At 41.6% G+C, this 24,662-nt stretch overlaps 1 protein-coding gene across 2 annotated transcripts in view; it reads right to left on the bottom strand.

Annotated features, from left to right (window-relative positions):
- Positions 1 to 1,869: 1,869 nt before the first annotated feature.
- Positions 1,870 to 24,662, bottom strand: part of LOC111149030 (adhesion G protein-coupled receptor A3) — a 134,403-nt gene continuing 111,610 nt past the window's right edge. Inside the window, exons 15-19 of one of the 2 annotated variants that reach the window (XM_022505919.1) lie at positions 16,907 to 17,031; positions 15,678 to 15,801; positions 6,242 to 6,387; positions 3,466 to 3,561; positions 1,870 to 3,324 (exon numbers count right to left, since the gene is read on the bottom strand). In XM_022505919.1, coding sequence (XP_022361627.1) covers positions 2,082 to 3,324; positions 3,466 to 3,561; positions 6,242 to 6,387; positions 15,678 to 15,801; positions 16,907 to 17,031 — 1,734 coding nt within the window. In that variant the 3' untranslated portion in view covers positions 1,870 to 2,081. The remainder of the gene's footprint in view (positions 3,325 to 3,465; positions 3,562 to 6,241; positions 6,388 to 15,677; positions 15,802 to 16,906; positions 17,032 to 24,662) is intronic. The other variant, XM_022505918.1, reaches the window with a different exon arrangement.

The raw sequence follows: 24,662 nt of genomic DNA, 5'->3' as shown, positions 1-24,662 counted from the left end.
GACTCCTAATCTCACAAAACAAACTGAAGGTTCCTGGGGGGAGGAGGATAGGGAGAGGGTGGTTGGGTTATAGACATTGGGGAGGGTATGTGGTATGGTGAGTGCTGTGAAATTTGAAAGCCTAATGATTCACTGACCTGTACCCCTGGAGCAAATAATACATTATATGTTAATAAAAATAATTTAAAAATGGGCAGAAAACATGAACAGACATTTCTTCAAAGAATTTATGCAGATGGCCAAGACACATGAAAAGATGCTCAACATCACTCATCAGGGAGCAAATCAAAGCCATAATGAGGTATCACCTCACACCTGTGAGAATGGCTAAAATAAAAAACACAACAAATAACTAGTATTGGCAAGGATATGGAGAACAAGGAACAGTTGTGCACTGTTGGTAGGAATGCAAACTGGTACAGCCACTGTGGAAAACAGTATAGAGACCCTCAAAAAATTAAAAATAGAATTACCATGTGAACCAGTAATTCCACTACAGGGTATTTATCCAAAGAATATGAAAAAATATGAAAACACTAATTAAAAAAAAATTTATACACCCCTCTGTTTTTTGTAGCATTATTTAAAAGCCAAATTATGGAAGCCGTCCAAGTTTCCATCAATAGATCAATGGATAAAGAAGAGGTGGTATGTACAAGCGCATGCACACACACACACACACACACACACACACACAGGAATATTACTCAGCCTTAAAAAAGAACGGAATCTCGCCATTTGCAATGACATGGATGGATCTGGAGAGTATAATGCTAAGCAAAGTCAATCAGTCAGAAAAAGACAAACACCATGTGATTTCACTCATATGTGGAATTTAGGAAACAAAACAAGCAAACACATTAAAAAAGAGAGAGAAACCAAGAAACAGACTCAACTAGAGAGAACAAACTGATTGTTACAAAACGGGAGGTGGGGGATGGGTGAAACAGGTGAAGGGGATTAAGAGCACATTTATTATGACATATGTTGAGTAATGTATACTAATGTAAAGTACTGTAACAGTGCACATTAACTATACTGACATTAAAATTGTTTTTAAAATGCAACATATTAAATAACTTAAAAAAAAAAAGGCAAAACAAAGTTTCAGAAATGGACTCCAGTGAAACTAGGGACCAGGGATGGTTAATGACTGTAGTGCATCAACACCAATGACAACATTTGGATCAGGGCAGTTTTTGCCCTCTGAAAGCAACTGAAAGATGAGTACTTCAGCATGAACCTGAGGAGCTCTATCTGAGAACAGAGTAAGAGCCAACATAACGGCCAGTACTGAAGAACTCAGAATAAGTGAGTGTGATTCTTACTTTTATGGTAGCTCCTCCCTTACATTCAAGAATAACAGATGGGCAGAATGTATAACACAATTAAACCAAAATATAAATCACTGAAAAGCCACAAAAGTGACAAAACAATATTAATAGGACTGAAGTGATACAGCAAAGTAATGCAATTTAGAAAGAGCTTTTTAGGCATTTTGATTTCCAAAAAAAAAATTCCATGAGATCTTTAAAAAACCTGGTAGCATTTAAAACTGTATTTATAAAATACATCCATCCAAAAAAGCTTTGATTTATATGTCATAATCGGTGGAGTTAATTACGTGAAAGTCTGAGAACTGATTTACGCGGCGTGCTCGTTAAGACGCCCCATGTGTAAACACAATCAGAGCTACGCGCCTCTCTTACAAAACACAAAAATGTAAGACTGACACAATTACAAACACCTATTTATTGTATCAAATACAAGCCTGAAATGTTAAGTAGATAGAACAGGTTCCAAAAAATGACATTTCAGATTCTCCAAGTCCTGCCGGTGCTTTACAACTAAAACAATGCTCAGAGGGCTTTTTCTTTTTTCTTTAGTTCATAAAAAAAAGCAACGATCGGGGGATATAAAATATGTAAAATCCCAAATGTAGACGTTTATTCAAAACTGTTTCGAATCCCTAAGGTGGCTGTAAACCGTTTGCACACGTTCGTAGCTTAAAGGAATGTGAAGCTCACAGTTTGTTGGGTTTCTGCCTCAAAACCACTCCCCCCCTCCCAACTCCCCCAGTGCTACACAGCAGTTTCGTGTTTCCACAGCCCGGTCCTAACGTTGCTAGTGCTCTCTGTACCCAGCAAGGGGCCGTCCTGCCCGTTGCTTTTGACTGGTCCATTCTGGACGGCCAAGTTGAGTCCGTAAGACTTCTGCTGGCTTTCAAGTTCAACTGCAATTGGCTTCCTTAAGGCATCTTTCTTACTACTGTTTGAAATGGGCTTTTCGAAATTTCTGCTGCTCTGGGGGAGTGTGCTACAGCCGTCGCTGCTCTCCTGCTGCGGGGGATTGTACTGTCTCTCCCTGTGGGCTAGGTACGCCCTTCTGCTCCTCGAGTGTCCTTCGTTACTGCCCGGCCGGCTCTTGGGGAAGCCGTTCTGCACACTGCCCTCCACGCTTGTTGGGACGTCATAGGCGTATTCTCGGAGGACTGTGAGTCGGCTCGCTCGGTGTCCTTTACTCCTGTTTTTATGGTGGCGGCCCGGGTGCACGTTTGTGCGAAACTGAATCTCCAAAGGCGCCACGTGCATCTTGATATCATTGTCCATCGAATGTTCTGTCAAACTGTTGTCGAGCTGAGGTGCTGAGTTCAAGGGGAGAGAGTTGGTGTGGCACTGAGCCGCGGCCGCCTGCAGGTTCGTCAGTTTGCAGCCCTGGGAGGAATTCTTGAAGCTCGACGTGCTCTTGTTGGTGCACGAGGACTCGGCGCTGCTGTTGGTGCACTTCGGGGCCTCTCCGTTTGTGCCGCCGGAGCTGGGGGGCTGCACGTTGACCTGCACAGAGTACGAGCTCCGGCCGGGGCAGCAGGTCATGACCCATGCAAGTCTAACATCCTCCCTGTTCACGCAGTGGTGAATCACAATGAAGGCACTGAGGCTTAAACACGAGGCCCCAAAAAAGAAGCTAAACACCAAGTCCAGAGGGTAATACAAGGAAACGGCCAAGGCCCCGAACATCCACAAGGCGACGTATAAGAGCAAGGTGAGACTGGCCCCCAGCAGTTGAGAATGAAAAGTGTGCTCATTTTCCAGTGCTGACGTGGAGATGAGAGACAGAGACAGGGAGTCCTGGCGACGCCCCGTGCCGTTCTCGTCGGCTGCCAGCCGCTGCTGCTCCTCCGTGGGCTCTTTCAGCTCGTATTTGCGCTCGGGGTGTCTCTTCAACTGAATAAATATGCTGAGAAAGTACATACAGTTTACGAAAGTGATGAAGCTGGCAGGCCCGTAGAAGGCTCCCAAGGAGGGCTCCCAGGCCATCCAGCAGCTAGAAAAGAAGACGAGAAACTGGGTCAGAGGCGACGCACCAATGAGCTGTTCCAGAAACTGCAATCAAGTCAGGGCCTGGGAAAATCGTTAAAAAGGGAAGAAATCGGGTTCAGGTACACAGAGAACACAAAACACTCACTAGGGTGCATTTGGCCGACTGCCGTAATTCTTGATGTTTGCCGCGGCCGTTATGCCACAGACTATGATGGGTATGCCACCTCCGATCAGGTAAAACCTGGAAGGAGGAATAATGCAAATATCAGCTCATCACTCCAAGTTATCAGGGTGTACACATCCCAGTATCCCTGTCCTGCAAAAGCCTTCCTTCAGGACTCATTATTATTCCTATCCCCATTAACAAGCTGGAGATTAACTTTTGGAGGCTGTTATGTTAACAATAAGTTTCTGAAATTTTTTTAAAAATGTTTGTTTGGATCTCTCTCTTTTTTTTTTTTTTAGAACAGGCTACCAAGTTTCCAACTTGAGGAAAGCTGGTCAGCTTCTGCCACCCTGTGGACAGGACAGGCTACTGCAGGTAAGGTTTTCATTCTTTTCTTTTTTTTTTTTTTTTTTTTTTTTATTTATTTGAGAGAGAATGAGTGAGAGAGAGCATGAGAGAGGAGAAGGTCAGAGGGAGAAGCAGACTCCCCAAGGAGCTGGGAGCCCGATGCGGGACTCGATCCCGGAAGTCCGGGATCATGACCTGAGCCGAAGGCAGTTGCTCAACCAACTGAGCCAGCCAGGCGCCCTTCATTCTTTTCTTTCAGATGGAACTGCCTTCCAACCAGAAAGTCAGCCCATTACCAAGTAGACTTGAATGTCTTGCTGTGCCATAGTTCAAACTAAACACATGACATTAATTGTTTCTTAATGTCTGGCTAAGCCTGCGTGTTCTGGGACATCCTACCAATGTGTACGCTTGCCCCTTGTCACTCAGGTAAAGCAGGTGCCCAGTCCCAGCAGCTACACACAGTGTGCAGTCCTTTCCTGACCCTCTCCCGTGGACACACTGGGGACAGCAGAAAAAATGACGGTGCCATAATAACAGAGGGAGACAGAGTGGTGGCAGGTCCTACAAGAGAAACATCCTTTCTCAGCCAGAGCTTCTTTGAGCTCTCTGAAAAGAGATAGTAGGGACTCTGTGCCCCTTGCCAGTTCCTCCCAGGCTGGGTCATAATCCTAACTGTGCATCTGCCACTTCTAGAGACACAGCCCGAGTCCTGAGTTGGCTGGCTGAAGACAGTATTGGGGACTTAACACCTGTGCTTGGTGTTTTTTGTGTTTTGTTTTGTTTTTTTCTCCTTGGAACCTAACAGGAAGGAGGATGGGATCCCCAAACCTCTTCTTCAAACACCATCTCTCAGTTCTTTTAAGGCCAGGGACAGAGGTGTCAAATCGAGTCCTATAATCTGACTCTGTGGCCGAGCGCGCCTGCTGCCGCCCGTCGTCCATGCACCACTCACCCCCTGAATCTTGTATGTTCTCAGGTGTTCTCTTTCAGTTCTTCCCTTTATCGGCTATGGCCCATCTACTAAATGTCAGCATGGCCCCAGGACCAAGCTAACTTCTCCCTGGGGCATCTGGTTCATCATCATTGCTTCAGTGACCACATGTGAGAACATCTCCTGTGCTGTCTCCAAAACGCCTAACACGTCTTCCCTGCGGAGCATCCTGTTTCCAAAAATGTAATCTACTCACAGAAAGTACTAGTGAGCCTACCTCCTCTGCATGTACCCTCCCTGCCCCGCCATTCTACATTTTCTATATTCTCAGACGATGGAAGTGCCATGTGCTAAAGTACCCTCGGTGAATGGGAGTAATCTGAAACCATCTTTGAATTTCTCTCCCTCCCACAATTTTAAATCTAACTGGTCATCCATCCTAGAGAAGCTGCTTCAAGTGTCCTGAACATGCACCCCCTCCATTCTCTATGAGGGGAACTGTTGTGGTTTCAGTCCTCACGCGGACCACCCAAACGACCTCAGCAGAATTCCTTATCCTCAGGCTCTCCAGTTTATATGGCGTCCTAATGCAAGGCTGTCCTTCTAGAAAGATACCTCGTCCGGCCACTCCCTGAGATAAAAGTCTTCCACGGAGCCCCACATTTTCACACGGCTCCCACAGGCCTGACACGGAGCTTTCACCCTGGTTCCAGCCAAAGTACATTTCTCCAAGTTCCCTAGGTCCCCACGTAATCCTGTGTCTGCAGCATCGCTTCTCGCCTTTGCCCTAATCACTCAGGAAGGTCATCCCTAATGGTCAATACTTCCCAATACCCACCATCACCCCAAATTAATGGCGCCTTTGTTTGCACTTTCATAAGAACCTATCCCTGCTACAGTTCCCACACCGCCCCCAGGGGCTTCTTCACGGTCTCCTCAGGCAGACTGTAAACTCTTTAGAGGCAGGACAGCTTGGGTGCCTGGCCCAGTGCCAGCCACACAGCCAGCATTGGATCCACAAGGTCGGCTCTGGTCAATTTTTACTCATCCAGCCTGGTAATCCATTATTATTACAATTGGGAAGAAGGGTGTAACTCCAAAACTGTGTTGTCTTTTGTAGAGAATAATTAAATTGAAACATACTTATGGAAATTAAAATCTCCAACATGACCCCTAAGGAAATAAAAACAGCTAACATTTTCTCAGAGCCTGTTAGACGGCCAGTCCCACCTTAAAGCACTTATTTACTCCCACGTTGCAGATGAGGGAGGGAGGCTGGGAAAGGGTGGAGAACTTCACGAAGGGCTCCCAGCTGGAAGGCTACGCAGCCAGTACTCAAACCCAGGAAGCCCAGCTTCCAAAGTCCATTCTGGACTTTCCAAAATTTACTCAGCATTGTTTTGTTTTATTTAAAATAGCTTTACCTCAACGGTTCAGTGGACATTTAATATAATAAACAAAGATCTTAGATACCTGAGCATTGGTCTTGGTGGAGGTGGCAGTTCATCAGGATCCTGGCATCTTTTCGCCTTTTTAGTGACTTGTTTATAGATATTTCGAGCTGTCACTCCCACCCATAGTACTGTAGCAAGGGTGGAATAATGAAGAATTATTCCAACCTAGAAAGAAGATTGAAGAATATATAAACTAAAGGAAAAAAAAAATTCCCCAGTAATAGCTGCCTCCAAGGTTTACCAAAAATACCTGGTATGTAACTTTCGAAAACAGAACTCAAAAACAGTATGAAGGTATATCTTAAAGACCGATTCCTCTGCCCCCTAATGAAACAAAGTATCCAAACAGACATATAACATAACAGAGGATGAGGTCCTCTCACAGAACAAACCAACACTTGAATCTAGGGGGCCCACAGACCACATAAAATGTACACCCAAGATAATCCTTCATACCCCATGGAATGGACTCTCAGACAACATTAAACCAAAAGTGTGTTTCTCTCAGATGCCATGTTCTAAATCAGAGTTTGGTTTCTGAGGCCCGTTTTAAAGAGGAAGGTAGAGGGCAAGGGTAGCCAGAAGCCACAGCACACCAAGCCTTGTGTGACAGACCTGAGTTATTCTAATTCAGAACTTTCATATATGGTAATGGTAGGTCAGCAATATAATATACTGTTGGTAAGACGAAGAGGTCTAGAATCAAAACTTCTATCTGGTGCTAAAACCAAGACCCTCCCCTTATCGGCTGTGATACCTCAGCAAAGGTGTGTAACATCTCAAGCACTGACTTCCTCATTCATCAACAGAGAGGGAGATGAAAGTACTGTGGGGCTAAGATCGTCTACATAAAGCATTTAGCACATTGGAATATGAGAAGCAATCAAGAAAAATGATATCTATATTTTTATTATTACTTATTCGGAGTGTGGTTTTAAGTAAATAATGTAACCTCTCTAAATTAATTTTCCTCATTAGAAGAGTGGGAATATCAGCAATAACCATCTCAATCCAGCATTTCTGTAGGGACTGTATGGGCACAGTATTTGAGACATTAACAGGTTAACCTAATAAATACTGGAAATCGGCAGTAAATGTAGTGCTCACACTAATTTTCTTTCCCAAGGGGGGAAGACCTCCATGGAGGACATGTTTACAGGTGACCTGTGTGTGAAGCAACTCTATCTCTTTGTCTAAAATTCTAGACAAAGCTATATATGGACCTAAGAAAGGTTTAAATCCATTTTAGGAAAAGTATATGTGTCATTAGAGCATCAAGCACACTATTCAGCTTTCTTATCTGACTAATTACTTACTGTCTGCTCGATCATTTCTTTTTTTTTTTAATTACCACAAGTAAAATCCTTCTAATGAAAATCTTCAAGACAAATTTTTTCATTCTAAGAGGATGGCTCTCAGATCTCAAGAAAATCAGACTGATTGACATTATCAAACCTAGGGCAGTGATAAAAGCATTTAGACTGCAGCCCAGAGTTCATTTTCAGGCAAATGAAATCCCAAGTCTTATTCTGCAGGGCAAAAATGAGGACAGTCACTGTCCAGTGTGAATCTTGCTCTGACCCGGGAAGTGGCTGGCCGTGGGCATCCAGCTTGGCCAAACTAGAAAACTCATAGTTATTTTCTTCTTTAGGAGAAAAGTGGCTCCTTGGTTTCTATTAGTTTTACTGTCTGTATGGTTAAAAGCAATAGTTACAGAGGAAAGTGGAACAAAAAGCATAAAATAAACCTGAGGCTATCTGGAGTCATACCCATTACTGGAAGTAAAAATATTATAAATGAATCTGGTGCACAGACACGGAAACGTTCAAGACAAACCCTGACAGTGACTCAGAACGGCAGGCTCCTCAGAACCGGAGGTCAGAGGGACGAGACCGAGCGAGGACGCAAGTTAGTTTAAAAAAGAGGAGTGAAAACATTTTCAACACAGACGGTGCAAGAAAGAGCACTTTTTGATTTTGGATCTAAGAGGGGAAACTTAACCTTTAGATTCTGAAGTGTTTTCTAAGGCATTTCAAAATTTCCAGAGTGTTCACACTTGAAAGATAATAAAAAGCCTTCAGTCAAACAAAATCCTTACCAACAGTAGAATTTTAGGGGTCTGATGTCACCCAGTAACCATCATGTAAACAAAGTGTCAGATATTCCACAAGAACCAGAATAAAGGGGAAGCAGAGACGGTATTTCTTTTGGAATGGAATATTTCCTACTGTTTTCTCCATCAGACACTTGAAATGCAACCTCACTGTCAAATTTCTTTCACATAAATCAGAAATACATGTGGAAAGTGTGTAGTTTGGGAATAAGGAATCCAATTCATAGGGAATTTAAATGATTAATTAAACGCAACAGATGATTACTTAAAAAAAAGTCACCTGACCTCAGGACATCAATTTCCAAAACTGCAAAATAAAATAATTGTCCTAGAGAGTTGCACTTCATGTTACCGAACCATAAGTTCTCACAAATTAGTGACTGGATATTATAACGATCGTATTTGTAACCACCAATAACCCTAAGATAATACAGCATGCATACAGTGAGTGTGCAAAAAAAAGATCTTTATATTCATACAATCATGTATGAATATATGCAAAATAGTAACAGCTTCCACTATTGAATGCCCACTCTGTGCCCCAAAATGTATGAAGACAATTTGTATGTGCTTCCGTTTTACCCTCCTAATTGTCACCATTCAGTGAAGGGCATTAACCTTGAGCAAGGCATGCAATCATCCCCTGCAGGTCACTGGTCAGTGGCAGGGCTGCAGCTCAAACCCATGTGTGCTGGTTTCCAAAAGCCATGCCCCTATTAGGCAGTGCTGGTCCTCACTAAACAGTGAAGCACAATGACCCCGGGGGAGGGGCGGAGGACACCTGAGTCAGCGACATTGGCATCTGAATCTCGCCTCTGCCACCCAACAGCCCTAGTGATTTGGGACAAGTTGTTTTAATTCCGTCTAAGACTCAATGTCTGTATTGGTAGAACAGAGGAGTAACAAGTACCTTCTGGAGTTAATATGAAAGTTAAGATAACACATCCACAGTAGTTGGCAAGTAAAATGTCTTAAAACTCACTGATTAAGTGTCCCCAAGGCATTTCACATGCCAAGGCAGAACTCTGGAGAAGAGACACAAAAGGACAGCAGAGAAGGTTAGCCGGCGCTATATTTAATAAATTAAATCACGGAGTGGTGGAGCAACAAGGTGACTTAAGTAAGATCCGGCCAAATCTTTTCACTGCATTGGTAAGGAAACCAAGGACCAGAAAATTAATTATCACACAATCATTCGGCTGCACATCATGACCCAGAACCCAGGACCCTTCCAACCTGGAGTCAACAGCCCTGGCTACTCTGTCCCTCGGCTGCTCAGCTCTCCTTTAGCTCCTGCTGCAAAACAGAGTCCAGACCTGCAGAAACGCACCTGTGGTCCCCAGGAACAGACTTAAGACTCAGAGTGGGAAGGAAAGTGCCTCACGGCACCGGCAACAAGTTCAACCCATCACCGTGGGGAGGAAAGTACCGTAGAAGCCCGTTCTCACCCTCCATAAAGTTTACGAGCTCTGGGAGGGAAATAAGAAACATAAAACTACACCAATTGTGTACACACATAAAAAAGCATGTAAGGTATGCACATGTGAGGATTCTAATAGATGCACATGGGGCTCAGCTAGAAGAACCTTAATGATCATGTAAGTTACCTAGCCCAACCCCTTATTTTATAGAGGAAATGTTAAGCCCCTACCAGGTTAAGTGACTAATCCTACTACTGTGGAAAACAAAGGCAGAAGAAAAATTATTACACTTCCTTACTACCTACAGCCCCCTGCCCAGTCCCTCAACAGGCAGAGAGACATTGCTCTAGGGACTCAGCTGCCTCAACGTTAGCACTTTGCTAAGGACAAAAGGCAAGCTTGGCCCAGCCCCCGGGATCCTGTAACCCTACTTTAACATAGAAAAATTTCTTTGGAAACTTCCTTTATCTCTACCACCCAATATATATACATGTTGGCAATCATCTCCCAAGTGTGTGACCCATCAATATACATCTAAAGGATTTCATGAGCAAAGGAGGCACCAGGATGGGTCAGTCCGTCAAGCATCTGCCTTTAGCTCAGGTTATGATCTCAGGGTCCTGGGATTGAGCCCCACATTAGCCTCCCTGCTCAGCGGGGAGTCTGCTTTTCCCTCTCCCTCTGCTGCTCTCCTCAACCCCTGGTAATACATGTATGCACTCTCTCTCTCTCAAATAAATAAAATCCTAAAAAAAAAAAAAAAGATCTCATGACTAAGGCTTTACCAGACGGTAACAATAATAATAATCCAACAATAGCTAGTCCCCTCAAGGTCCTGGAAATCTTGCTTCCAACAGCCCTTAGAGACTTTTGCTGTCCCTAACCCCCTCCCAACTTGAAAGGATATAATGGACCACTCCTCATGACCCTGATGCTGCTCGTCCTACCATGGAGCCTGTCCCTGTGCATTAATAAAACCACTTTCTTGCACCAAAGATGTCTCAAGAATTCTTCCTTGGCTGTCAGCTTCGAACCCTAAAGTCTTTCCTACATCAACACTAGTCATCCTGGCAGACACAGAATTAGAACCTACCTACTAGTGTCTGGAACCCCAGGCCAGTCCTGCTTGCCTTCCACTGACTCCCCTCTTGGCTGGCACCTACCTGAACTATCGCAAGAGCAAAGAGAAGCCAGTCATTCTGAGTCAGAAACAGCAAGAGTGTTGTTTCTCATAGAAGGGAGAATAGTGGGAAAACAGAAGAAAATGACATGTAAAAACATCTAAAGCTTTGCCTTGCCTTTCCCTTAAAAAAAAAAAAAAAATTAAACACATCTTTAAGCCACAGATATTCCACATAGAGATTCTGAACACTCCCTACAAATTCATCTCCTTTTAAAGCTTTCTAGAAAAGGTATAAAATATCACTCAGGACAATGAAAGACAGTCCTCTTCACAATGGCCTCTTCCTGTTCATTTCCTTCGTGAAATCAATGTGTCTGCTTCGTGAAAACAATAAATACTTTTAGACAAAACCGAGACTCCCATGACCACCACCGTGTGCTGCGCTCTCTCCCCACAGCCTCTGCTCAAAATGGCTCCAGAGTCTAATGAGTTTCTACTATTTGTAAACCGAGGCCATTTTTGTCCATTTGCCCAATAGATATTTGCTAAACATCTAGTATCACCCACTCTGGGTCAGGTCCCGTGCTGATCCTTGGATACACACAGGTGAATCAGATCAATGGGATTCCTTGCAGAGTGTCGGGTCCAGAGACAGAAAACAGGTAAACAACAGTCAACTGCGACGGGCTGTAGGCATCGTGGAAATTGAATGAACACCACAGGATAATGAGGGGAGGGAGGGGAGAGACAGTATCTCTCAAACAGTAACAGTAAACCAAGACCTACAAACAGGATGAAAAGGAATTGGGGGGGGGTGGGTAACTGAGAAAACAGATTATCTTCTGTGCATGGATTCAGTTGACCCGAGACCCACTACCTGACCTCTCATACGTCCCAATCAAGTTGGATATACTAATGGCCTACAAAAGAAATACTCTGCACAGCAGAGAGGGCATTTTTCCAGTAGCGATGGTAGCAGTAATAGCCACTCCCCACTGAGCACTTACTGTATACCAGGTACTCTCTGTGCTTTAATCCTTTCTGTGAGTCTTCTGCACACTTCATTTTAAGCTGGGTGTCAGCTGTATGACACTGGATTAGTTGTCAACCTTAGGTTAAGGACACATTCTAGTGACCGGACCAGGCACGTCCTGCTTTTATTTAATTAGTTATTATTCCTAAGTGTCTAAGAATTTATCAGCAAGACAAAAGGCAAGACCTTGACCAAAACCTATATCAAACAATATAATCCACTTCCCCCAAGGGAATCATTACTCTCTATCTTATGTTTATCATCCCTTTGCCTTCCTTCTACAGTTTTAGTGGACCTACATATTTCCATTAAAAGTGAGCTGTTTCATTGTAGTTACTTCTCGCTTTATAAAAAAAAAAAAGCAGGGTGGATGTAATTTATGGGACTTAATTTTTTCACATATATTCCTAAGACTTACTCATATTGTTAGATGATGCTGTAATTCATTAGTTTTGACTGTTGCATAATATCACAGTTTATTCACTCACTCTGTCACTGATGGGCATTTGGGTTGCCTCCAGGTTCTCTCTCTTGGGCACAGTGCTGCTATGAATATTCATGGACACACGTATACTCCTAGACACACATCTGTTACATATGGGCGAGCGGACTCTCAGAGTCAGAAGCAGGGCTGCTGGGTCCCAGGGTCTGTGCATGTTTAACCTCAGACTGTAAAGCCTCCCAGAATCATCCGCTTAACATTCCCACCCACGACGCAGAAAACATGCGGACCCACATGTTCTTCACGACTTGGCATTGTCAGGCTCAATTTTTTGCTGACAGAAAAGGCATAAATGCTACCTCATTGTCTTAATTTGTATCTCCATGACCACCCGTCATGCTGAGCACCTTTTCCCGCAGGTACGGATTCTGCCTAACCTCTCCTCTGAAAAGCCGGTCCACTCTCGCCACCTCTACTACTGGGCTGTTTGTGGCATTCTCACTGATTACAGTTCTTCGTGTATTTTTTATTCCAATGTCCTTTCAGGGGTATGTATTAAGAAAGGCGTCTTCCAATTTGTTAGCTTGTCTTTCCACCTTCATTAAGGAATCTTAATTAACAAAGACTCTTACTTTTAATTTGGTTAAATTATCTCTCTTCCAGTCAATGCCTTTTAGTGTTGTATTTAAGAAATCCCTACCCCAAGGAATGTGGTATTTTTTAATATGAATTTTAACATTTTGGCTTGGCCATGCTAGTTTTTTAATCCATGCAGAGTTGACATTTTTATGAGGCACGACTACAGATCCACTGTAATGTTTTCCCACGTGGGTTTTCCCCAGCTCCTCTACACAGCACAGACATGTCTCTTCCCCACACTGAAGAGCATGCAAATCTTGGTCTCACACCAAAGTCCCACATGGGGCTGCTTCTGAGTCTCCAGTCTCCTTGCTGGTCCATGTCTCTGTCCCTACACCAAATGCCACAGTGTTAATGACAAGAGCCTCCCAAGTTCTGATGATCAAAAAGACAGTCACCTTGCTCCCCTCTTCCTTTGCAGAAGGGTCCTGGCTATCTTTATCTTTGATCCTTTGCTTTTAACGTAATTTTAAAAATCATTTTACTGTATTTTGTGGAAAAACTCCCTTCTTACGTATATATTAATTTCAGAGGAACTGCCATCTTTCTGATATTAACACTTCCTGTCCTTGGGCCTAGTATACCTTTCCATTTATTTACGTCTTCTTAAATAGCTATTACAATTTGGCCTGTAAATCATGAAAATCTTTTATCTTTTCTTAGCACTTGATATCTGTTACTATATAAATGGCATCTTGACATCAATTATGTTTTCTCATAGCTGCATTTCTGCATCCAACTTCTGTATGTTAAACTTATATTCACTCTTGGCCAAACCTTCCCATTACTTCAAATCATTTCTCTGTAAATTACCGCAGGATTTATATATATATAATCACATCATCTGACAACAACGCAAATGTTAGTCCCAATTTATGGGTGAGAAAGCTGAGACACAGAAAAGTTAAACATTGAAATCACAGGATCTCAAACAGGTATCTGCACCCCCATGTTCACTGCAGCATTATTCACAGCAACTAAGAGACAGAAGCAACCTAAATGTCCATCAACAGATAAATGGATAAAGAAGAGCTGGTATATCCATCCAATGGAATATTACTCAGCCATTAAAAAGGAAGGAAATCATGTCCCATGCTACAACACAGATGAACCCTGAGGACGTTATGCCAAGTGAAATGAGCTAGTCACAGAATGATAAACACTGCATAATTCCACTTAGACGAGGTATCTAAGTAATCAAGCCTCAGAAGGTAACAGGGTGGGGTAACACAGTGTTTTAGTCACACGAGATGAAAAAGTTTTAGAAATGTGCTGTGCAACACTGCACTTCTATTTAATATTAAACCGTACACTTAAAAGTTTGTGAAGAGGTAAATCTTTCGTTACGTCTTATTGGCAATTAAAACAGAAGTTAAATGAATTGCCCATAGAAATAGTAAAGGAGACCTAAGACCCAAATCCAGGCAGTATGAACTCAATTACTACACAGCACCACTTCAATCATGCATATGGAAAACAGTACACAAATATAGGAAATATGCACAATTTTTATGTGTATTCATATGTTGAGTAGTTCTGATTTTTTTTTTTTTTTAATTTATTTGCCAGAGAGAGAGAGGGAGAGAGAGCACAGGCAGACAGAATGGCAGGCAGAGGCAGAGGGAGAAGCAGGTTCCCCGCCGAGGAAGGAGCCCGATGTGGGACTCGATCCCAGAACTCCGGGATCACGACCCGGGCGAAAGGCAGCCACTTAACCAACTGAGCCACCCAGGCGTCCCTTCTGATTTTTTTATACATGTTCCAGAAGAATACTGTTCACGGAGGCTACATATATAATAATTTATTTGAAATTAAAAGTTGACTATTTTTCATTTTTCATATTTACCATACATGGAAAATTTCTGGTATGTATGTATGTATGTATGCATTTATTTATTTTAAAATATTTTATTCATTTATTTGACAGTGAGAGAGAGCACAAGCAGAGGGAGATGCAGGCAGAGGGAGTGGGTGAAGGAGGCTCCCATGAAGCAAGGGAGCCTGACGCAGGGCTCAACGCAGACGCCTAACGACTAAGCCACCCAGGTGCCCTGGGAAGTTTCTGATTTTTATATCTTACAGTTAAATCTTTTCAAATTCCTATTGTTTCCATAAATAGGTGAAACAATTTTTAAAATCCTACTATTGGGGCACGTGGGTGACTCTGTCAGGTAAGCATCTGCCTTCAGCTCAGGTCATGATCTCAGGGTCCTGGGATCAAGCCCCACGTCAAGCTCCCTGGTCAGTGACGAGCCTGCTTCTCCCTCTTCCTCTGCTGCTCACCCTCTTGCTCATTCTCTCTCAAATAAATAAATAAAAACTTTAAATAAATAAATAAATAAATAAATAAATAAAACCCTGTCAAAAAAATACCACTTTTCTCTTAGCCCAAGTCAGGGTTTTACAAATTTTTTAAATTAAATGTTCAGCATTATAAAAGATGTAACAAGTAGCAGTGAATTCCCAAGGATAAAGAGACAAGCTCTTAAGTCACATGTTCGGCTATGAAATAATAGTTCAAAACTTGGAGTATACCAGTAAAAAACGTGTGAGAGACAGACACTTGGTTTAACTTTAAAGAAAAACAACTTTAAAAAACATGCTTCCTTTTATAGTTAATAAAACATGAAATTACTTTCTAATACCATTATTTTTTCCCATTTCAGGTTTTCACCCTGACTTACCGCTTGGCAGACACTGGCATTTCTGGTTTGGGTTATTCCTCCCACGAAGACCACACAAGTCAGGAAAATATGAAAGCACAAGTTCACAAGCATATGCCAGCCCTTGAGACTGATTCTAATCAAGCTGTTAAAAGGAAAAACATTAATATTCAGGCTAGTTCATGTGAAGCAGGACGCTATGATATTCAACCACAAGTTAGCAATTCCAACTGCTTAAAAGGCCAAATGTAGATGTTTTATGCTTAAACATTTTACTTAAAATGCATGAACTATTAGACACACACACACACACACACACACAGGATCTGAGACCTCATTTAACTCAATACAGTTTCTTAACATTTCACTTCATGCACTGAAAACGACAAGTCATTTACGGAACTACTGCACCCACTAAAGGCTAAACAAATTCTCCATAATAAGAAATATCTGGGCTTCTGTTAGTCACCACGTCTTATGACAGCTGGATTACTTGTTTGCTTCCAAGAGTTTTCTGCAAGGTGCCAATCTCTGCTTTTCCTGACCTACTAGGATAACACGGTCTAAATGCCCAGTACATTTCCTTCTGGCCTTTCATAACAAAATGTTGAAGTCTTTCTTTCTTTTAATATCAAAATCTCCTTTTGTTTCTTAACTAAATGTCAAGAAATGCCATATAAGTCCAGCTTAAATAGGAAAATACATTCTAGCAAAACCTCTTGCAAAGTGAATTTCTGCTTAGCAAATCCTTCTAGTTCGTTATTTCCTACCATAAAATAAAAGTTTCTGTAGCTTTGCCTCCAATTAACGGAAACCATATCCATGCTTAAATGCCACAAACTTCCTTATGAGTGCCATCTATAACATAAAGAATATCACAACATGCACAGAGTCAAAAATAGAAGTCCCACTACCGTCAGCTTCTGGAAGACACCTCCACAGGTAACAGGTCTCCAGCTCACCTCACCGGCTGCTGCCCCACTGCCCCACCTCCCAGCCCCCAACACATACCTCCCATATTCTTTCTCAGATACAAACAGATTGAATGCTATAAAAGATGAATTTACCATTTCATGGACTCGTTACTTATGTCTTGAACTCCATGAACTGAAGGAGCCCTGTATGTGTCCTGAAATAACTGCTCTTCCTTTGAAGGGACAGCAGAGTGCTAAACTCCCTTTTACCCTAACTCCATGTGAAATAAACTCCCTTGACTTGAAGTCCCCCATTTGCCAAGTGGCCTTTCTTACCTGTGATGGTATATGTAGCTGATGGTGACCGCCAGAAGGCTTAAGAGGAGAATGACAGCAGTAGTATAAACCACGGGGTGTAGCAGACTGGCTGCCTGGGTGTAGAGTTCGGATCCTGTCAAGTCCTGAGGGAGAAGAGAAAGCCCATTCCAGCTGCACGTTTCCGGACATGACACACGGATATTATCTCCAGGGACGAACACAGGCTGACCTTCACATCTCTGTTTTACTCAAGAACTAGTGTTTCATGTTATCTTCTTCACACCTTACTCTGCCTTCCTAACTTCCAGTGTGTAAGCTACTTATAGAGTATGTATGTATGGTGTGTGTGTGTGTGTGTGTGTGTCTATATGCATGTGTACATACATATACATATACACATGCATATGTGTACACACACACACACATCCCTGCTCTGCATCTGCGCCGCAGATAAACTGAATGCTGACTTGGCTCCGAGGGTCATGGAAACACAGCAGCAGCCTTGTGATAAGGCCCAACAGTACTGCCGAGACAAACAAGCCTCAATGGGCCTTGCTGACCATCTGAGGTCAAGTTCAACTCTGAGTTCAACAAATACAAGCAGACTGACCACTGTGTAAAGCACTGGGGACGGGATGGTTAAGACGTGGTCCCAGCCCTTGAAGGGCCGCCCGTCACAGGGGAAAGAGACCCACAATCAGATCACAGTGATGTCTGAAGATGGTAAAGGCAACACGGTTTGGGAGCAAAGAGCTCAAAACTCTACACTGGAAATAACAGCAAGTCACTGCTATCGCGCTGACCATGATGCAGGCACCATGCCCCACTTTACACTGAGGAACTCTGTGGGCTGTAGCTGTATTAGCAGCCCCATAGTAGAGGTCAAGCAAGTGAGGCACGAAGAGGTTAAGCGCCATGACGATTTGGCCCAAGGGAACGTGGCTGCCAAGTCTCTGTTCCCGAACACAAAGCAGACAGTGCCCAACGCAAATGGAAACACTCCACACCCCAAGGCTTCCTCCTTGTAAAGGACCACAGCAGGCTGGGCGGGTGCCTCTGCCCCGGCCACAGTCGCCACGCCAGAAAACAGGGGTTGCAGAGTCATCAGATCCTGTCCCGAAATGACCCTTCTGAATGGACTCTGGAAGGTGCAAATGGACAGCGGGATGGAGGAAGCCACTCACAGTAAATGTATCTTTCATCCAGAGATGCCCAACACATCTAGAAAAGCTAGATGGAACAGGGGGCATATTTTCCTAAAGAATCGGAAGTGGACAATATACAAATTATAGATCAAGAAAGATCGTATCAGAATACCTTAACAAGCCCCTCACTGTAACATACGATGAAGAGAGGACCACAGAGCCTGACAAAATTCACAGTTAATAGGAAACTGGATACACAACATGGGAAATTGAATTCTAGTCTGAGAGCTCCAGGACGTCGTGATGAATCTCAAGCCTGCAATTCATCTATTTATTTGACAAATGTTAATTGGGTACCTACCACGGCCAGGCACAACGCCAAGCACCGGATACTCAGGGAAACGCAGAACGTAGTCCCAGCCCTCGAGAGCTGACAGGCTGTAAACGGACAACCAAAAAAGGGAAAATACAGGAGAAAAAGCCTATCACTACGAAGTCAGCACAATCTGCTCCTGTGAGATGCTCCCACGATTAGTCTATGGTACGGGGCCTCAGTGCCCTCATTATGTGCCAGAAGTCTAGAACATCCATGGGAAAATTTAAACAAACACTGGGGCAATGAGAACCAGTTAGATGCTAGTAAAAGCAGACACATTTCCTCTCAATTTCTACAAAGAGCTACTCTTCCCAATCAGAATTAATAACTGAAGATAAACTTCCAATATCCAGGATTTGGCCTGTAGATGCCCTTCATACACCACATACGTAACATTCCTCTAGGAAATGTTCAATAACACATCACCCCTCACTTGCTGGCTACCTGAGTCTGGAGCCGTTGCCAGCCTATAAAGTGAAGACACCACCAGTCACCTGGCGGGGTCTGGGTAAGGGCCAGAGAGGGCACCCCACTGTGCCTTCCACAGGCCTCATTGGAGAGACAACCAATGCAGGTGGCCACATGATATCTAAGGGAACGTCAGACAAAGCGCCAACTCAGTTCCCAAAATACACTGTATATAATATTTACATTTAAAAGCAATTAGTATTTTTCAAAAGTCAAGTGAAGAGAATACAGTATAAGAAAGAAACTGGTGGTGAAAATAAAGGGCAAAGACTCTTGTAATTCCAAGTTACAAATGGAAGAAGGCACAGATGCTCCTGCATGGCATGCTTCTTCTGGGGCATTCTGGATTGTCACCACAAACTGACCCGCCCAAAGGGAAGAGAACCCCCACTGAGAGACTGACCCAGGGAAAGGGATAAAATGCCAGATAGGAAGTACTTTAGGCTCTGAGGGCCAAAAGGGAAATTGAGGCTACTGTGAAGGGGCTTATTAACCTCTTAAAGCAGCTGATGGGACTGGGCCAAAGGGTCACATGTTCACGATGGTTTACAGACCTCAGATATAAAGAAAACAAACTAAGAAAACCTATCTTAAAAAAAAAAAAAAAGATTATTTATTTGAAAGAGAGTGAGTGTGTATGGGAACAGTGGAGAGAACAGGAGGAGGTAGAGAAATAGTTCCAAGCAGACTCCGTGCTGAGCACAGAGCCCGACGGGGGAATCCACCTAATGACCCAGAGATCATGACCTGAGCTGAAACCAAGAGTTAGACGCTCAAATGACTAAGCCACCCAGGTGCCCCAGAAAACCTATCTCGATGACACCAGAAGACGAGAATACAAGGTTATCTGAGACAACTGAGAAGATTAAGATGGTAGAGAAGTTAAAGATCTAAAGCAACAAAGCAGAAATCAGAATCACAATTATTTTCAATCATACTAGTAAAGACATAAGCTTTATAATACTGTAACAGAAGTATCACTAAATACACTGTCGGAGTATGACCACCAGGAGGCGCCCGTGAAAAGAAAAAGTAAAACTTTGCAACACAGTAAGGAAATGGGGAAGAGTCTTTGCTTCTAGTGCTTATGCAACAGCCCATCACTAAATGGTCAGTCTTCTTTATGGTACAAAGTTTGAGAAAATAAGGAGAAAGGAAGTGAAAAGTATCGTTTTTTTTACATTAGTTAACTTCACCAATGTAGAGTATCCAAATACTTGAAAATATGGTTAAAAAAAAAAAAAAAATACAAAGATGAATAAGGCCCCAACTAGAAGAAGAGTTTTTGAAAATCTTTGTTAACTTAATAAACAGAGGTTCACATATTTACGTGTTACTTCTAAAGTGAGACTTACTAAATGTAAAACCACGGGCAGTTTTTTTTTTTTAATTTAAATTCAGTTAATTAACATTCGATGTATTATTAGTTTCAGAAATAGATTTTTGTGATTTATCAGTTGTATATTACAACACCCAAGTGCTCATGACACCAAGTACCCTCCTTAATGTCCATCTCTCAGGTACCCTTCAACGGCAGTTTTGAATAATCCATTGTCATTACAGTAGTAATAAGAGTAATTATAAATCAGTAACTATCTAAACCTGTCAGGACCTGAACAATGGAAGGAAATCCAAAGAAATACACTCTGAGTTCAAAGAATTATTAAAAAGTTTACCAATAAAATAAAGTTTAAAAATAGATCTGAAATCAGAAATTGGGGGGGGGGACTATGACCTCTATGTTTTTTAAATTATTCCCCTAAGGAAAAAAGAAGAATGTCAAGATTTTGCTCCCCTTACCTCATACCATACACAAAGGTCGATTCTAGTCAAATCATGGATTTAAATGTAAAAGATAAAAATATTAATCTTGAGGCAGAGAAAGATTTTTTAAATAGCATATAAGAAGCAAAACCTTAGAAAAATTAAGAAACTCTGTTCATAAAAAGACAGCATTAAGAGGGAAAGGACAAGGGCACTTTTATAGACTGAATGTTTGTGTCCCTCCAAAATCGTATGTTGAGATACTAATCCCCAATATGATGATATTAAGCGGTGGGGTCTATTGGGAGATGATCAGGACATGAGAGTGGTCTCATGAATGGATTAGTACCTGTATAAAAGAGACCCCGGAGAGCTTCCTTGCCCTTTCCACCATGTGAGGACACAGGGAAAAGATGCTATCTATAAGCCAACAAGCGGGTCCTCACCAGATGCCAAATCTGCTAGCACCTTGATTTTGGCTTCAGGCCTCCAAAACTGTGAGAAATAAATTTCTGTTCTTTATGAACCCCCAGCCTATGGTATTTTGTTACAGCAGCCCAAACTCATGAAGACTGGCGTGGACTGGGAGATATTCACAACACATAAACCCAACAAGGAGCTCCTATTCACTACTCATACCAAGAATTCCTGTAAGTCAGCAAGAAAACAACAGATAAGCAAAGTAAAAATAGGCAAGATGTATATGTGGGATTTTAAAAACAAACAAAACAAAATGAACAAACCACTAAAAACCCTTATAGAGAAAGAGATCATTTTTGTGGTTACCAGAAGCAGGGGATGAGGGGAGGGAGAACTAGATGAAGGGGATCAAAAGGCAAAAATTCCCAGTTATAAGATAACACTATTATATGGTGTATTCGAAAGTTGCTGAGTTTCTTTCTCTCTTTTTTTGGTATTTATATAAGATAACAGATGTTAAATAAACTTATTGTAATAATCATTTCATAGTATGTGGAAGTCAAGTCATTATGCTGTACACCTTAAACAGTGTGGCATGTCAATTATATCTCAATAAAACTGAAAGAAAAAAATTAAAGTCAAAGATAATGAAAACAGGCAAGATCTGAGTGGGAACTTCACAAAAAGGGACACCCAAACTGACAGTAAGAAAACAGAGTTCTCAGCATCTTTAGTCAACAGAGAACAAGTTAAAACCATTTTTAATTTTAATTAAATTATAAATATTAAAATTAAGTAATAATTTTAATAAAATTAAAATAGTAAGAATACCACCATCAAAGACTACAGTTAAAGATGTGCACTACCAAGCACTGGCAAGGATATGGAAAAACTAAAACTCACGTTACTGTTGAGACTATAAACCAAAACAACCACATTGGTCAACTATATGGCATAAGCGACCAATAAACGTATGGAGAGCCTATCATCCAGTAATCCCACTCCGGAGCGCCCATGTCCCTCAAAAACCATGCACATGAGTATTCTCAGACTCTTGAGAAATAATATTGTACGAGGCAATTACTGGAAACAGAGAGAGACCTAAATAAGTCATGGTAAGAACATAAAATAATGTTCAATGGTGAAAAAGTAGGAAGCTGGGGCGCCTGGGTGGCTCAGTCGGTTGGGCATCAGAGTCTTGCTTCCGGCTTGCGCCCTGATCTCATATGGGTTATGGGATCGAGCCTGGAATCCAGCTCCATGCTCAGTGGGGGGGTCTGCTTGGGAAGTCTCACCCTCTGCCTCTCCCCCGTCAACTTGTTCTTGCACTCTCTCTCTCTCTTACTTTCTCTAGAATAAATCTTATATATATAAAAAAGAAGAAGAATGAGGAAGATACAGGAAGAATTCAGAAAGGAGATTTAGTGGACTGATTAAGAACATTGATTTCTGGAGCCTAAATTCAAATCCCGATTCCAACACTAACTTTGCAAAGTTGAGCCTGGTGCTTAACTTCGCTATGCCTCAGTTTCTCTACCTGTAAACTGGGGATAATGTTAGTAGCACTAGACCTCATGAGGTAGCTATAATGACCAAATAAGTGAATGCATGTAAAGACTTCAGGAGAATGCCTAGAACATAAGCACTTAATGAAAATTAGCCACTAGCATCCTATCATCCTAAGGCATCATAAAATATATTATTCCAAGGACACCATCACCGTCATAAGATACACTGTTTCATGGGGGGGAAAGCATGGTTTGAAACAATGTTTGAGGCATGCAGCCTTCAAGTAAAAATGGGAGAAAACAGGACTATATATTCATTCTGTTTTGATATACATGAAAATCCCTTCCACAGGCAAGAAACTTCTGTTAGTGACAGGTTACCTACTTTGCACAGATAATGACCATGATGGGAGAGAGGGGTGGAGGTCAAGTTTTCACTATATATTAATGTGTAGAAATAATTAAAACATTTGATCCCTGTGAATGTAGTCCCTATTTAAGAATTATGTTTTAAAAATGTTGCTAGCATGCATGTTTAGTTACAATGTAGGTGAAGCTCAAATTTGCCTTCATTCAGCAAGTTTTATACAAACAAAATTTCAAAGTCACACTAAAGGGATGTAATAACAAATGAGAGCTCTCTAGTTTCCTGTATTTCTCTGTGAACACAGTAACAAAAGGGAATCACAGTCCACAGGCTGTTTTATCTTTACTACTATCACCAACTGAGTATCAAGTACTACACAAATAGTCTGACCCTACACGTTACCTCCGTACTACTCACATTTCTTTTATCTCCTACTGACCGCAACTTCCAAGAATCTTTCTGCCTCAATTCCTACTATTTCTGATCATTTATTTTAAACAAACCCAATTTCTGCTTAAGTTTTTACTCTGGCTCCCACTGTGACCTAGGATATACATAACTGGTTACAGCAGAACACCTACTGAAGCAAACCATGGTTTCTATTCTGGATTTTCAAACAAATATATTCTGTCTCTCTCTCTCTCTCTCTCTCTCTTTTTTTTTTTAAATACAAAATTCTTTAAAGCCTGAAGAGGAAAAGGTTTTTATCTGCCAAAATAGGAATTCAGACTTGCTACAGGAAGCCATGTATTAAGACAGTTTTCAAGACAATAGGATTTTATTGATTATTAAAAACTGTCAGGGAAGGAAAAAAGATGCTGATTTCCAAAATTTAGGAGATACCTGTTTTATCTCAGATATAACTTTATTCAAGACTACGCATAATTTCACTAGCTGTGCCTTCATGTTTAATTAGCAATTCTAAAAATCCCATATACTAACTTTCTTACAATTTTTGTTCACAATTTCAGATACATTTTACTTTGTGCCTCTAGGTGGCACAGTTACATTTTAAAAGAGCAAAAGAAAGGCGATTCTTTGAAAATAGAAAAATATCCCGGTATTGTAATTTTAGCTTTAAAGAATTGTGTATTACATTTTTTAAAAGATTAAAAGCATGAAAGATAAAATAGCTTATTCTTTCTAGAAAATGATTATGCCAATTTAAATAGTTTAGAAGAACATCTAGGAAGTTCAAAAATAGACGCTTTTTACTAGTATTAAATAAAAATAAAAGTTTCACACGTACAGTATCATGTCATTAACAGTGAAGCTTATAAAATGTCTTTTGTGTGTTTTGTTTCATTTATTTTGCCTAACTTTCTCTACTTATTATATAAAGTTCAGACAAGGCTGTATGTCTATTATTTTTCCTCCAGTACTTCCTAATTTCAGGTTATTTTATAATCAAAACCTGAACCTGCGCCATTTCTCAAAAAATGTCTTTCAGATTTGTAATCCCTTCCCTGTTCTCCAAATGAACGTCTACGTACTCCATGTATATACTGTAATATAAAATATAAACCAGTATGGCTAATTTCATACTTACCAGCCCAGGAACCAGATTCACTTAAGTAACTCATTAATAAAAGCACTGTTCCTATACATTCACAGAAATGTTTATATACATCTATAGATTTTAGTTTCCCTGAGACTAAAGAAATGGGCTACCACAGACCAACAGGTATGAACAGTGGTAAATAACAGAAAACAACATTAGCTTGAT

Source organism: Enhydra lutris, unplaced genomic scaffold, assembly GCF_002288905.1.
Source record: "Enhydra lutris kenyoni isolate GAN:26980312 unplaced genomic scaffold, ASM228890v2 scaffoldscaffold21, whole genome shotgun sequence".
Taxonomy (NCBI): domain Eukaryota; kingdom Metazoa; phylum Chordata; class Mammalia; order Carnivora; family Mustelidae; genus Enhydra; species Enhydra lutris.
The sequence above is the reverse complement of the archived record's forward strand: the minus strand, read 5'-3'. Positions and strand labels throughout refer to the sequence as shown.